This window comes from Otolemur garnettii, unplaced genomic scaffold (assembly GCF_000181295.1).
Source record: "Otolemur garnettii isolate 467f Iridium unplaced genomic scaffold, OtoGar3 scaffold00260, whole genome shotgun sequence".
Taxonomy (NCBI): Eukaryota; Metazoa; Chordata; class Mammalia; order Primates; family Galagidae; genus Otolemur; species Otolemur garnettii.
This window is the reverse complement of record NW_003852655.1, coordinates 77,581-91,178: the sequence shown is the minus strand read 5'-3', so window position 1 is coordinate 91,178 and position 13,598 is coordinate 77,581. Positions and strand designations below refer to the sequence as shown.

General features: G+C 45.2%; 1 protein-coding gene across 1 annotated transcript in view; it reads right to left on the bottom strand.

The window, feature by feature from the left end:
- Positions 1–239: 239 nt before the first annotated feature.
- Positions 240–13,598, bottom strand: part of PSMD13 (proteasome 26S subunit, non-ATPase 13) — an 18,365-nt gene continuing 5,006 nt past the window's right edge. Inside the window, exons 3-13 of the mRNA XM_003802758.3 lie at positions 12,893–12,927; positions 12,751–12,806; positions 11,901–11,944; positions 11,618–11,704; positions 6,483–6,654; positions 4,265–4,344; positions 4,060–4,185; positions 2,216–2,278; positions 1,500–1,580; positions 1,195–1,311; positions 240–658 (exon numbers count right to left, since the gene is read on the bottom strand). Coding sequence (XP_003802806.1) covers positions 563–658; positions 1,195–1,311; positions 1,500–1,580; positions 2,216–2,278; positions 4,060–4,185; positions 4,265–4,344; positions 6,483–6,654; positions 11,618–11,704; positions 11,901–11,944; positions 12,751–12,806; positions 12,893–12,927 — 957 coding nt within the window. The 3' untranslated portion in view covers positions 240–562. The remainder of the gene's footprint in view (positions 659–1,194; positions 1,312–1,499; positions 1,581–2,215; positions 2,279–4,059; positions 4,186–4,264; positions 4,345–6,482; positions 6,655–11,617; positions 11,705–11,900; positions 11,945–12,750; positions 12,807–12,892; positions 12,928–13,598) is intronic.

Sequence of the window (13,598 nt, the reverse complement as noted above, 5' to 3'; positions counted from 1 at the left end):
AGGATGTGTCCCCACCATGCACCTGAGAGCTGAAAAGGGAGTTAACACCCCCGTCTTTCTGATGGTAAAGACAGGACAAGCTTCCTTGGTCCTCAGAGCTAGGCTCTGCCCTGCCCTTTATGTGCAGGGAGAGGAGAGGCCAAGGCAACCCCCTCAGACCTCCTTAGGTTTCAGTTCACACTTTTTAATCAGGCACAGGATTGACTTGAGAGCTAAACCCAAGGACACAGAACCACAAAACCAACAAAACAAAGGTGTTTATTATAGGAGCATTCTTGAGCCATACTGGAAAAGATGTTCACACAGGTGGATGAGGATGGGACCGACCTTGGAGTGCCTGTCCTCCTGACTCAAGGGCCACTTCCTCCCTCGTCACCTGAGACCTGGAGACCCCTTCCCCATGGAAAAGACCCAGAGGAGGCTTCTCCCTGTTTTCACAGCCACAGCAAGTCTCTACTCCACACAGGACCCCAACCCCCGCCTGCACTCCACACAGACCTCAGCTGTCAGTTTCATCAGCTGCAGAAACGCCTCTCCCAGGCAGACAGGGAGATGCTGGGGTCTAAGTGAGGATGTCATGGGCCTGGTGCTCCACCAGCATCTCCATGCTCTTCACATCAGTGCACCAGAACTCCAGGCGATCCTTCATTCCCTTGATCTGAAGTGCAAACCGAGACCACACAGGGCATTGAGACATGCGGGAGTCACAGGTGAAGTGCCTAACACCACACCACCCAATGGAGAGCTCTATCCAAAAGGACATCTGAGGAGGGGATTGGGATGTGTGATAGGACTGTCCAGGCAGTTCTTATCAAAGGACATTAAAAAAAAAAACCTGGCAGGCAAGAATAGAGGAAATCCACAGTATCAGATTTCCAGCAAATATAAGATGGATGTGAGCTCAAATCACAAGAATAGGAACATAATTGAGGGGTACACCTATCTCAAGATTAACAGGTCCCATCAGCACAACCAGCACAGTTATCATCATAAGCTTTTAAATGCAGGGTTCAAATCCCAGACTTACATTAAATTAGGTTGTCAGAAAAACCCAACAGCAGTTAATACATTACCCAAAGCCTCTTGTCTAACAATGCTTTCTTCCTAAATGGCTTTTATCCAAGTGAAACTAAGACAACACGGATATAACTCAAAAATCCCAGAAAGGTAAAACATGAGTTTCAGTCACATCACCTGTTGCAAATCCAATACTCGGGGCTGCACCCAGGTCATGTGAACACGCTTGTCCACCTCGTCTATACTGCCCCTGACAAGTCCTACTGAGAGTGCCTTCATCACCAGCAGCTCTACCTGCAAGGAAGAGTATCCTGAGTAAGGAAGGCATCCTGAGCCATGGGCCTGGACAGCTTCTGAGACACAGGGCCATGTTTTTTCTGTTGTCTCTGACCAGTCTGAGGAGCAGAGTGCTCACACAAGAGCCTCTGCCGCCTCCTGGTGGCAGCTTTGCTGCTGTGACATCCTGAGTCCAAGGACTGTACCTCATTCACTGTGATTTTAGCACTTTTGGCAATTTCTTCAAAAGTGAGTTGTCTGTGATTGGCAGGTCGTGTAAAAGTCATCTGAAAAAAAAATCGTGTTATTAACTATTTAGAACTATTTTTCCAAATAAAAATTGTCAGAGAACTGATTAGGATTTTTTTTTTTTTTAAGACAGAGTTTTAAGCTGTCACCCCGGGTAGAGTGCCATGGCATCATAGCACACAGCAACCTCCAACTCTTGGGCTCAAGTGATCCTCTTGCCTCAGTTTTTCTTTTTTCTCACTTTATTGCCCTCTGTAGAGCTATGACATCACAGCTCACAGCAATCACTAACTCCTTGGCTTAGGCGATTCTCTTGTCTTAGCTTCTCGAGTAGCTAGGACTCCAGCTGCCCATCAGAACGCCCAGCTATTTTTGTGTTGCAGTATGGCCAGGGCTGGGTTCGAAACTGCCACCCTCAGTATATGGGGCGGGCGCCCTACTCACTTAGCCACAGGTGCCACCCAGTTTTTCTATTTTTCGTAGAGATGGGATCTTGCTTTTTGCTCAGGCTGGTCTTGAACCTATGAGCTCAAGCTATCCACCTGCCTTGGCCTCCCAGAATGCTAGGATTACATGCGTGAGACACCACGCCCAGCCTGATTAGGATATTTTTTACCAATATTTGCTCTGAAAATAGAGATCACAGATAAAGTTGTTCCTCGGGTGTGCTTACCTCCATGAGGCACAACAACTGAATTTTCCTCAGCAGCTGGGCTTCGTTGGCTGCTAAATCAGGCTGTAAGTGTAGAAAGGAAGAACAATGTATTCCATGTCTATGCTGATTACTTACCTCACTTGGGCTTTGGAATTCTGTGTACAATTGTACACAGTGTACTACAGATTGCTGAAGCTCAGTAATCCCTGCACTTGATTTGATTCACTTTTCTTAGGCAATTTAAAGAAGAGTACTTAACTGAAAGGCTTGAGACAAGGAATTTATAAAATTTATACTAATGTTATAAACACTACAGGCAGGGCCATAGGGTCAATGTGTTTCAGGAAGACTCTGCAGGCATGAGGTGCTGTCAGGGAAGTCCTTTGTGGCCCAGCAGGCACCTGGGGTGCTGCCTGCTTAGTTTGCACAGTGTAAGTAGGATCCCTACAAAGAATAGATTCTTCAAGTTCTAGAGATTTGTTCTGCATCAAAAGAAGTTATTAATCTATAATGAAAAATGTGATTGTTGCCTCAGCTTACCTGTAGCTCAGCAGCTAGGGTGCCAGCCACAATACACTGGAGCTGGTAGGTTCGAATCCAGCCCAGGCCTGCCATACAACAATGACAACTACAACGAAAAAATAGCTAGGCAATGTGGTGGGCACCCGTAGTCCCTGCTACTTGAGAGGTTGAGGCAAGAGAATCACTTAAGCCCAAAAGTTTGAGGTTGCTGTGAGCTGTGATGCCACAGCACTCTACCCAGGGTGACAGCTTGAGACTCTGTCTCAAAAAAAAAAAAAAGAAAAAAGAAAAATGTGATTGTCATGAGAGCTAGAATATACCCTTTTGCAAGACAGGCATAATCTCTCCTTGCAGGTGGATCAAAAGGTTATTTGTTGAGAGAGTTGATTTCTTAATTGAAGTGTTTAGCAATTCAGACCCTGATGCAGGCAGCTCCAATAGTGATATTCCTCCCATAGGTACCGGATAGACCAGAAAGGGCTCTCACCACCCTCTGGGCAGGCTTTGGCTGCTTGGATAGGTGCTGTTTGAAAGCAACTCTGAATTTCCCAGGTTTTTGTTTGTTTTTAATTGCTATGGCTAGCCAACTCTCTGAGTGGCACACTTTTTCTTAAGAGCCTTCAGTATATAACCAGAGCACAGTTAGGTCTGGCTGGACCTGGTGCTTCCTGCCTCTTCACAGTGCTTTCAGCTCTATCTACTCTGCTAAGTTTACTTTAAAATTTAAGAAAATTGAATGTTTCAGAAAAGTACAAAAATAACACCATCATAATTCTTACCACATGGTTCAGTAAAATTTGTTTCTAATAATTTTACTGTAAACTTACTGCTAAAGCTCAAGCCCTTGGTAAGCACCTTTTGCTAACTTCCACCTCCCACACAGGCTCTGAAACCCAGTGTCCGTCCTCCCTGGCCCTGAGTCAAGCTGACCAATCCCCCGCACTTGTCCCCCCTCACCTTGTGCTCTTTCCCACTCTCCACTGAAACCCCTGCACATTCGCCTCACATACTCACTCTCAGCCCAACAAACATGCTGCAGGTTTCCCTCTGCCCTGCTGAGTCTGCTCTTCCCACAGCTCCTCACTTGTCCCTGCTACATGCAGAGTACCCTTACTTTGGAGACACCCTGTGACAGCCCCTCCAGCCAGCATGGACTTCTCTTCAGCAGCACTAAGCACCCTTGTGCTAACTAACCAACCCTAAACTTCCTGCTTTGTGAGAGCAGGGACCTGCCTGTCTTCACCTCCTCTCTGCCAGTGCCTCCCTGTGTGTCTGGCATGGAACTCCACAAACATCTGTTGAATCAGTGAAAGAACGGCTGGCATATTGTGGAGACCTACCTGCTGGCCCCAGGCTGTCTTCAGAGTCTGGAATCTCTCCACGTTGCCGCTGTTGAAGGCATAGAGGGTGTCAATCAGCCACTGTCGGTCAGTGCCTCTCAGGGACTCCAGCACAGGGTGCATGAGCTATGAGGACAGATGGTCAGCTGGCAAGAACACCCAGTTTCCCCCCTTGCTAAAGAAGCTGAGCCCAGGGCCAACTTACGAGTTCTCCGAAGTTAAAAACTCCTTCACCAAGAAGTCCTGCCAGTCCCAGGGTGAATGCTCTCTCCTGCTGCTCAGACACTGTATAGCAACACAGGCCCAGTTACAACAGTCAGTCCTGTTTGGCTATGAATATCTTACATAACACAAAAGCAAAGAGACCATTCTCTGGAATGGTTAAAACTACAGGGCCTTAACACTAGCCATTTCTTCTGAAGTACTGGATTGACTTAGATTATACCAGGAACCATACATGAGTTTTATGGGAAGAGCATTCCTTTTTTCCTGCTATATATATATGTGAATCTATTAATATTTCCAGACTGTACTACTTTTTGAGTAATGAGTTACTTAAACCTCACCTCTAGAATTGGTATTCTTTTTTTTTTTTTTTTTTTGCAGTTTTTGGCCAGGGCTGGGTTTGAACCTGCCACCTCCGGCATATGGGGCTGGCACCCTACTCCTTTGAGCTACAGGTGCAGCCCCTCTTTTTTTTTTTTTTTTTTGAGATTCTCATTATGTTGCCCTTGGTAGAGTGCCGTGTCGTCACAGGTCACAGCAATCTCAAACTCTTGGGCTTAAGTGATTCTCTTACCTCAGCCTAGCCTCCCAAGTAGCTGAGACTATAGGTGCCTACCACAACGCCTGGCTATTTCTTTTTTTTTTTTTGCAGTTGTCGTTTAGCTGGCCTGGGATGGGTTCGAACCTGCCAACCTTGGTGTATATGGCTGGTGCTGTAACTGCTGTGCTATGGGCGCCAAGCCATTGCCTCTTATTTATCATAAATGATCTATTTTAGCCTCTTTTCAATCTAGAATTAGCATACTTTCTATTCCTATACAGCTAATCCCTTATTCTCTTGAACACATCAGTTGCTTTACAAATATATTTTTCCTGAGATACAGTAATCAAAACTGCATAAATGTTTTTAAGAGCTGCTGGTCTTGTGAGCTTCAACAGTATACTGTGAGAGGCTGGATACAGTGGCTCATGACTGTAATCCCAGCACTTTAGGAGGCAGAGGCAGGTAGATTACTGAGCTTAGGAATTTGAGACCAGCCTAAGCAAGAGCGAGACCTATCTCTACTAAAACTAGAAAAACTGAGTGTTGTGGCGGGCACCTATTAAGTCCCAGTTACTTAGGAGGCTGAAGCAGGAGGATCCCTTGAGCCCAGGAGTCTGAGGTTGCTGTGAGCTATGATGCTACGGCACGCTAGCCATGGTGACAGAGTAAAAACTTTGTCTCAAAAAAAAAAAAAGTAGGCCAGGCTTGGTGGGAGGCTGAGGCGGGTGGATTGCCTGAGCTCACTGGTTTGAGATCAGCCTGAGCCAGATCGAGACCGTATCTCTAAAAAAAAAAAAAGAAAAAAGAAAGAAAATAGCTGGGCATTGTGGCAGGCGCCTGTAGTCCCAGCTATTTCAGAGGCTGAGGCAAGAGTATGAGATTGCTGGGAGCTATGATGCCACTGTACTCTACCAAAGCTGAAAGTGAGACTCGGTCTCAAAACAATTACGTTAAAAGTCTCTTTTTTGGGGGGGGAGGGGGTGCCGCTATTCACTGAGTATGTTAAAACTCTCTTATCTAAAACACATTCCTTATACTTTTTCCAAATCTCACTGGTCACTTTTCTTTCCACATGCCAATCCTTGGAATATTTTATAATTTATTCCCATGAGTCTAGAATTTCAGTTTACTGAACGAGGACCTCAGCTACAGGGATATCATGGGCTATTCATCCTGTGGCAGGGGTGGGTTGGGGGTGGCTAGAAGATACTTATATCACTGTACTTCCTACAGAAATCACTGGCTTATGTAACAGTAAGGACTTAGAGAAGGGGTAGTAAAAGGGGCTAGGAGGAATTAGACTCATTTTCAGCTGAACTAAATGCTAGGAACAAATATAGCATAGAAACTAACCCTTAAACAAATCTTCCCCTCTCTTCTTCAAAATGGGATCAATCCATCTGAATAATTTCTTTCTTTTTTTTTTTTTTTTTTTTTAGAGACAGAGTCTCACTTCATTGCTCTTGGTAGAGTGCTGTGGAGTCTCACAGCAACCTCCAACTACTGGGCTTAGGTGATTCTCCTGCCTCAGCCTCCCAAGTAGCTGGGACTACAGGTGTCCTGAATAATTTCTGAGACTTACTACCTCAAGTACCTGCTGCTATGTCTGGAGAACAAGCTCCTGTGTAACATGGACTTTAATGGCCCACATTACCTGGGAGATCTTTGATGTCGACACAGCCCAGAAACCTCAGAGCATCTTTGTAGTAGGATGCGTGATTTCCGACTGTTTGGTAGTATTTACTGGAGAGGTCGTAGAAACGGCTATGAACTGATGTCACACCAGGGAGGTTGTTGAGCATTTCTTCAACATCTTCAATTGTTTCCTATACATTGGAAGCAAAATCATTCTTTTTAACTAAAAAGAGTTTTAAAGTAATCGATCATAAGATAAAAAATAGACACCAGAGACCTGGAGGTAATGACTGCAATCCCAATACTTTGGGAGACTGAGGCAGGAGGACTGCTTGTGGCCAGGAGTTCAAAACCAGCCCGAGCAATACTAAGATCACTATCACCACAAAAAATTAAAAAAAAAAAAAAAGCCAGGCATGGTGGTGCACACCTGTAATCCCAGCATTCTGGGAGGCTGAGGTAGGTGGATCGCCCCCAGCTCAGGAATTCAAGACTGGCCTGAGCAAGATGAGACTCTATCTCTAAAAAACAGCCAGACATTGTGGCGGGTACCTGTAACACTACTTGGGAGGCTGAGGCAAGAGAATCACTTGAGCCCAAGAGTTTGAGGTTGCTGTGAACTGTGATGCCACAGCACTCTACTGAGGGTGACAGAGCGACTGTCTCAAAATAAGCAAACAAACAACACAGAAAAAAGTACAAAGACCAGCTACAGATTAGGAAACAATGTTTATAGCATGTATAACCCAACAGGAATTATGACAAAGGAAAGACAAAAAAGACTCACAAAGCAGTAAGAAAACAAGCAAAACACAGCAGACAAATGGGCAAAAGACATTAACAGACAATACACAGAACTGGAGACACGAATGAAATATGCAACACACCACTAGTAAATGAGAAAGCAAATTAACCCCTCAATGAGGCTCCATTTCTTTTTTTTTTTTTTTTTTTTTTTTGAGACGGAGCCTCAAGCTATCCCCCTGGGTAGAGTGCCATGGCATCACGCTCACAGCAACCTCCAACTCCTGGGCTCAAGCGAGTCTCCTGCCTCAGCCTCCCAAGTAGCTGGGACCACAGCCACAACGCCTGGCCATTTTTTGGTTGCAGCCGTCATTGTTGTTTGGCGGGCCCGGGCTGGGGATTCGAACCCGCCACCTTAGGTGTATGTGGCTGGCGCCTTAGCCGCTTGAGCCACAGGCGCCGAGCCGAGGCTCCATTTCATTTCCATTAGATCAGCAAGAGTCAAACAGTCTGAATCTATCAACTATTGACATGGAGCTCCAAGACTGCTTGCACAGTGCTGTGGGGCATAAGACACCTTGGACAAGCACCTGGCAACATCTGACAGAAGGTAAAGGTGTATATGACTTACACTTGTAGCCTCCAGGTGTACATCCTGGTAAGATTCTGCTCATGTATGCAGGGACCAGGCATAGCAATACTAATAATAGCACATTTGTAATAGGAAAAAGCACCTAGATCCCTCAATAGGAGAATGGATGTGTACATTGTAAAAAACACAACGAATTACCAGAGTGAAAACATACTGGCTACATACATGTCAATGTGGTGGCTCTGAAACCTAGTGTCTAGTCAGTATGTTAAAACTACATACCTGGCTTGGTGCCTGTGGCTGAAGCAGCTAAGGCGCCAGCCATATACACCTGAGCTGGAGGGTTCGAATCCAGCCCTGGCCTGCCAAATAACAATGATGGCCGCAACCAAAAAATAGCCAGGCATTGTGGTGGGTGCCTGTAGTCCCAGCTACTTAGGAGGTAGAGGCAGAATTGCTTGAGCCCAGGAGTTGGAGGTTGCTGTGAGCTGTGATCCCATGATACTCTACTCAGGGCGAGAGCTTGAGGCTCTGTCTCAAAAAACAAAACCACAATAAAAATCTACACACCTGCTACTCACCCTTGTGTAGTGAAGCATAAGGGAATGCACAGGTATGAGAGGGCGCCTTCCTGGCAGGACTGTTACCTGAAGGGTGCAGGGCTCCGCCTGTGCTGCACCACTTCAATCCTGAGCTGGTTGGGGCCCACGAGTGCTCATCACAGCTTTCTTTTTTTTCTTTTTCTTTCTTCTTTTATTTATTTATTTTTTTTTTTGTGGAGACAGAGTTTCACTTTATTGTCCACGGTAGAATGCCGTGGCATCACACAGCTCACAGCAACCTCCAACTCCTGGGCTTAGGTGATTCCCTTGCCTCAGCCTCCTGAGTAGCTGAGACTACAGGCACCCACTACAACGTCCAGCTATTTTTTTGTTGCAGTTTGGCTGAGGCTGGGTTTGAACCCGCCACTCTTGGTATATTGGGCCGGCGCCCTGCCCATTGAGCTTCAGGCGCCACCTCCATCACAGCTTTCTTTATGGCAACTTTTTTTTTTTTATGTAGAGACAGAGTCTCATTTTATTGCCCTCAGTAGACTGCTGTGGTATCACACAGCTCACAGCAAACTCCCAATTCCTGGGCTTAGGTGATTCTCTTGCCTCAGCCTCCCAAGTACCTGGGACTACAGGTACCTGCCAGAATGCCCAGCTATTTTTTGTTGCAGCTTGGCTGGGGCTTGGTTTGAACCTGTCACCCTTCGTATATGGGGCTGGCGCCCTACCCACTGAGCCACAGGCACTGCCCTATAGCAACTTTCATTTATTTATTGAGACAGAGTCTCACTTTGTGCCTGGGTAGAGTGCTGTGGTGTTATAGCTCACGGCAACCTCAAACTCTTGGGCTCAAGGGATCTTCCTGCCTTAGCCTCCTGAGTAGCGGGGACTACAGGCACCTGCCACAATGCCCAACTATTAATTTTTAGAGACAGAGTTTCACTCTGGTCCAGGCTGGTCTCAAACTCCTAAGTTCAGGCAATCCTCCATCTTGGCCTCTCAAGTGCTGGGATTATAGGCATGAGCCAGTGCACCTGGCCTATAGTGACTCTGAGCTACTAGTATGTATTAACTATTTCAAAACAACAAAATGCAATAGGTATGCTATGGGGCTAGGACTGAGAAGCAACAAAGAACAAGTTCTTTTTTTTTTAGAGACAGAGTCTCATTTTATTGCCCTCGGTAGAGTGCTGTGGTATCACAGCTCACAGCAACCTCCAACTCCTGGGCTTAAGTGATTCTCTTGCCTTAGCCTCCCGAGTAGCTGGGACTTCAGGTGCCCACCACAATGCTCGGCTATTTTTTTTGTTGCAGTTTGGCTGGGGCCAGGTTTGAATCCACTACCCTCAGTATATGGGGCTGGCACCCTACTCACTGAGCCATAGGCGCCGCCCAGAACACAGTTCTTTTTTTTTTTTTTTTTTTGAGACAGAGCCTCAAGCTGTCCCCCTGGGCAGAGTGCCGTGGCATTACAGCTCACAGCAACCTCCAACTCCTGGGCTTAAGCGATTCTCCTGCCTCCGCCTCCCAAGTAGCTGGGACTACAGGCGCCCGCCACAACGCCCGGCTATTTTTTGTTTTGGTTGCAGCCGTCATTGTTGTTTGGCGGGTCCGGGCTGGGGATTCGAACCCGCCACCTTAGGTGTACGTGGCTGGCGCCTTAGCCGGTTGAGCTATAAGCGCCGAGCCCACAGTTCTTTTTTTTTTTAGAGACAGAGTCTCACTTTGTCACCTTTGGTAGAGAGAACAAGTTCTTTTTAAGGGCAATGAGAACATGAACACTTTTAACTCTAATCCTTAAATTTCCTTTAATATTATGGTTACCAAAACAGACTAAACACATGCAGGGCCCAGTTAAATAAAGTGAAGTGACCACACCTATTGGTCTTACTGCCACGCAAATCCACACCTATCCCCAAATTGTACTAAAATGAAAATAAGAATGCAGACAGAGAAACTTCAACAAGATTGAGAAGGCAAAGGATGATGTATGAGCAGTACATGGTGAACAGGCTGACTTTGCTTAGGGAGAATACGTGCTTTAGGCCAGCTGAGGCTGTGTGTAATCATGGTAGGATGGGTGTGCTGCAGTCACACGGCGGAATGTTTTTGTTTGAGGGTAGCAGGCATCATACCAGCAACGTTTATTTTCTTTTTTGTGACAGAGTCTTACTCTGTTGCGATAGGCTAGAGTGCCATGATGTCATAGCTCACAGCAACTTCAAATTCCTGGGTTCAGGCGAATCTCCTGAATCAGCCTCCTAGGTAGCTGGGAATACAGATGCCTGTTATAATGCCCTGCTAACTTTTCTATTTTTAGTAGAGATGGGGTCTCCCTCTTGCTAGTCCCAAACTCCTCAGCTCAAGCTATTTACCCACCTTGGCCTCTCAGAGTGCTGGGATTACAGGTGTGAGCCACTGTACCTGGCCTAATTCTCCTATTTTGAAAAGTAGAGACAGGGTTTTGCTTTTGCTCAGGCTGGTCTCTGAACTCCTGAGCTCAAGCTATCCTCCCACCTCAGCCCTCAGAGTGCTAGGATTATAGGTATGAGCTCAAGCTATCCTCCCACCTCAGCCTCTCAGAGTGCTAGGATTACAGGTATAAGCCACCGTGCCTGGCCAGCTTACCCTCAAATTGTTTGGAAAATAAACTATATACACACATAGAATAAAGCAAAAGTGGTAAAAGGTTAACAATGGGGATCTAGGAGTACAGTTCTTTGTTATTTTTGCAACTTTCCTGTAATTTAAGAATATTTTAAAATAAGCAGCATTTATTATTTAAACAACTTTTTATTTTTATTTTTTGAGACAGTTTCACTATGTCACCCTTGGTACAGTGCAGTGGTGTCACAGCTCACAGCAACCTCAAACTTTCCAGCTTAAGTGATTCTCTTGCCTCAGCCTCCCAAGTAGCTGGGACTACAGGCAGCTGCCACAACGACCAGCTATTTTTTTTTTTGAGACAGAGTCTCACTATGTTGCCCTGGGTAGAGTGTTGTGGCATTACAGCTCACAGCAACCTCAAATTCTTGGGCTTAAGCGAGTCTCTTGACTTAGTCTCCTGAGTAGCTGGGACTACAGTGCTTGCCACAATGCCTGGCTATTTTTTTTTTTGTTGCAGTTGTGGTTGTTGTTTGGCAGGCCTGGCCGGGTTCGAACCTACCTGCCTTAGCGTACGTGGCAGGGCCTTAACCACTGAGCTATGGGTGCCAAGCCTCAACAACTTTTTAAACTAAAGATAAATATGTATTATGGTGATCTCACCTTTGTAACCTGTAGGTCCCCGATGTTTAATTTTAGAGCTCCAATTGCTGTTTTACACAGAATCACTGCCTCATCACTACTTTTCACCTGAAGAGATAAAAAAAAAACCCAAAAAACAAAAACAGGGAATTTCAGAAATCTAACAAAGTTAGCCAGCTACCTGTACAATAACTTAACTTCCATGATTAGAGACACTGTGGTCTCTAAAGGTACAGATACTGAGTGCAGATACAAACTGTTAAGTAACATATTCTAAAAAGTATTACTCAAACTTCACATTTACCTTCTCACGGGTCTTTTCCAGAAAAGTAAGAGCCACATTAGGATCTAGAAAAGAAAGGAACAATGTCAGAAGAACCATCAGTTTATACAGACTGGTTTTACCAGACAAGATACCTTCAGGTAGGATATTCTTTAGGTTTAGACAATAAATTATAAACACACAAATTAAAATCTTTTTTTTTTTTTTAACCATTTTGCTTTTATAAGCTAAAAATCTTATTTTTTTTGAGATAGAGCCTCAAGCTGACACCCTGCGCAGAGTGCCATGGCATCACAGCCCACAGCAACCTCCAACTCCTGGGCTCAAGTGATTCTCCTTGAGTGTCCCAAGTAGCCTCCCAAGTAGCTGGGACTACAGGTGCCTACCACAATGCCTGGCTATTTTTAGGTTGCAGCCGTCATTGTTGTTTGGTGGCCTGGGCTGGATTCGAACCCGCCAGCTCAGGTGTATGTGGCTGGCGCCTTAGCTGCTTGAGCCATAGGCGCCGAGCCTAAAAATCTTATTTTGAGAAAAAGTCTCACTATGTTGTCCTGGGTAGAGTGCCGTAGTGTCACAGTTCACAGCAACTCAAACTCTTGGGCTTAGGTGATTCTCTTGCCTCAGCCTCCTAAGCAGCTGGGACTACAGGCGCCCACCAGAACGCCTGGCTATTTTTTGTTGTTGTTATTATTGATGTTGTAGTTGTCATTGTTGTTTGGCAGATCCGGGCTGGATTTGAACCTGTCAGCTCTGGTGTATGTGGCTGGCACCCTTAGCTGCTGAGCTATAGGTGCTGAGCCTAACTTACATTTTCAAGATCATTTTAACTACCATTTGAATCTGCTCCTTTACGAAACAAAGTAGGGCTTACCAGTCATCTGTCTAACAACGTGAAGAATAATTTCTACCAGAGACAAAGGATTCACCCTGAAATACAAAACCACCAGTCTCTGAATGTCAATAAATATAGATATACTCATTTTCAAAGTAAAAAACTGACCAAAGGATTTTACCTGTGTTCAAATTCACTGATGAAGTTTTCATAAAGCTGTGAAACAAAAATATGGAGAAAAATTATAGGATGTCTTTCATCAGCAAAAATCAAGATCAGCCAAACACATGGTAGCACCCGAAGTCCCAGCTACTCAGGAGGTTGAGGCAAGAGGATTCCTTGAGTCCAAGAGTTTGAGGTTGCTGCGAGCTATGAGGCCATGGCATTCTACCCAGGGCAATAAAGCGAGACTCTGTCTCAGAAAACAAAACCAGAAACCCCCCCCTCCCCCCCGCCAAACATTATTTTTAGCTAAAGAATGCCAACAAGTTATATTTTGCAAAGCAAAATGCTCACCACATAATAACCATATTAGGTCTTATTTATGTTCACATAAATGATCACCAATGGATTTTTTTCTTTTTGAGACAGAGCCTTAGCTGTTGCTGAGCCACAGGCGCCGAGCCCATCAATGGATTATTAAAGGAAACTAGGGTTTTCTCTAGCTTTGAGAATTAGAACACAGACCTCTTAAGAATATCCTGAAGCTCTATTTTTATATTTTTATCTCCAAAGGACTCTAAATAAGATGGACTATCAATTTTATTTATTTATTTATTTATTTATTTATTTTTTGAGACACAGCCTCAAGCTGTCCCCCTGGGCAGAGTGCCATGGCATTACAGCTCACAGCAACCTCCAACTCCTGGGCTCAAGCGAATCTCCTG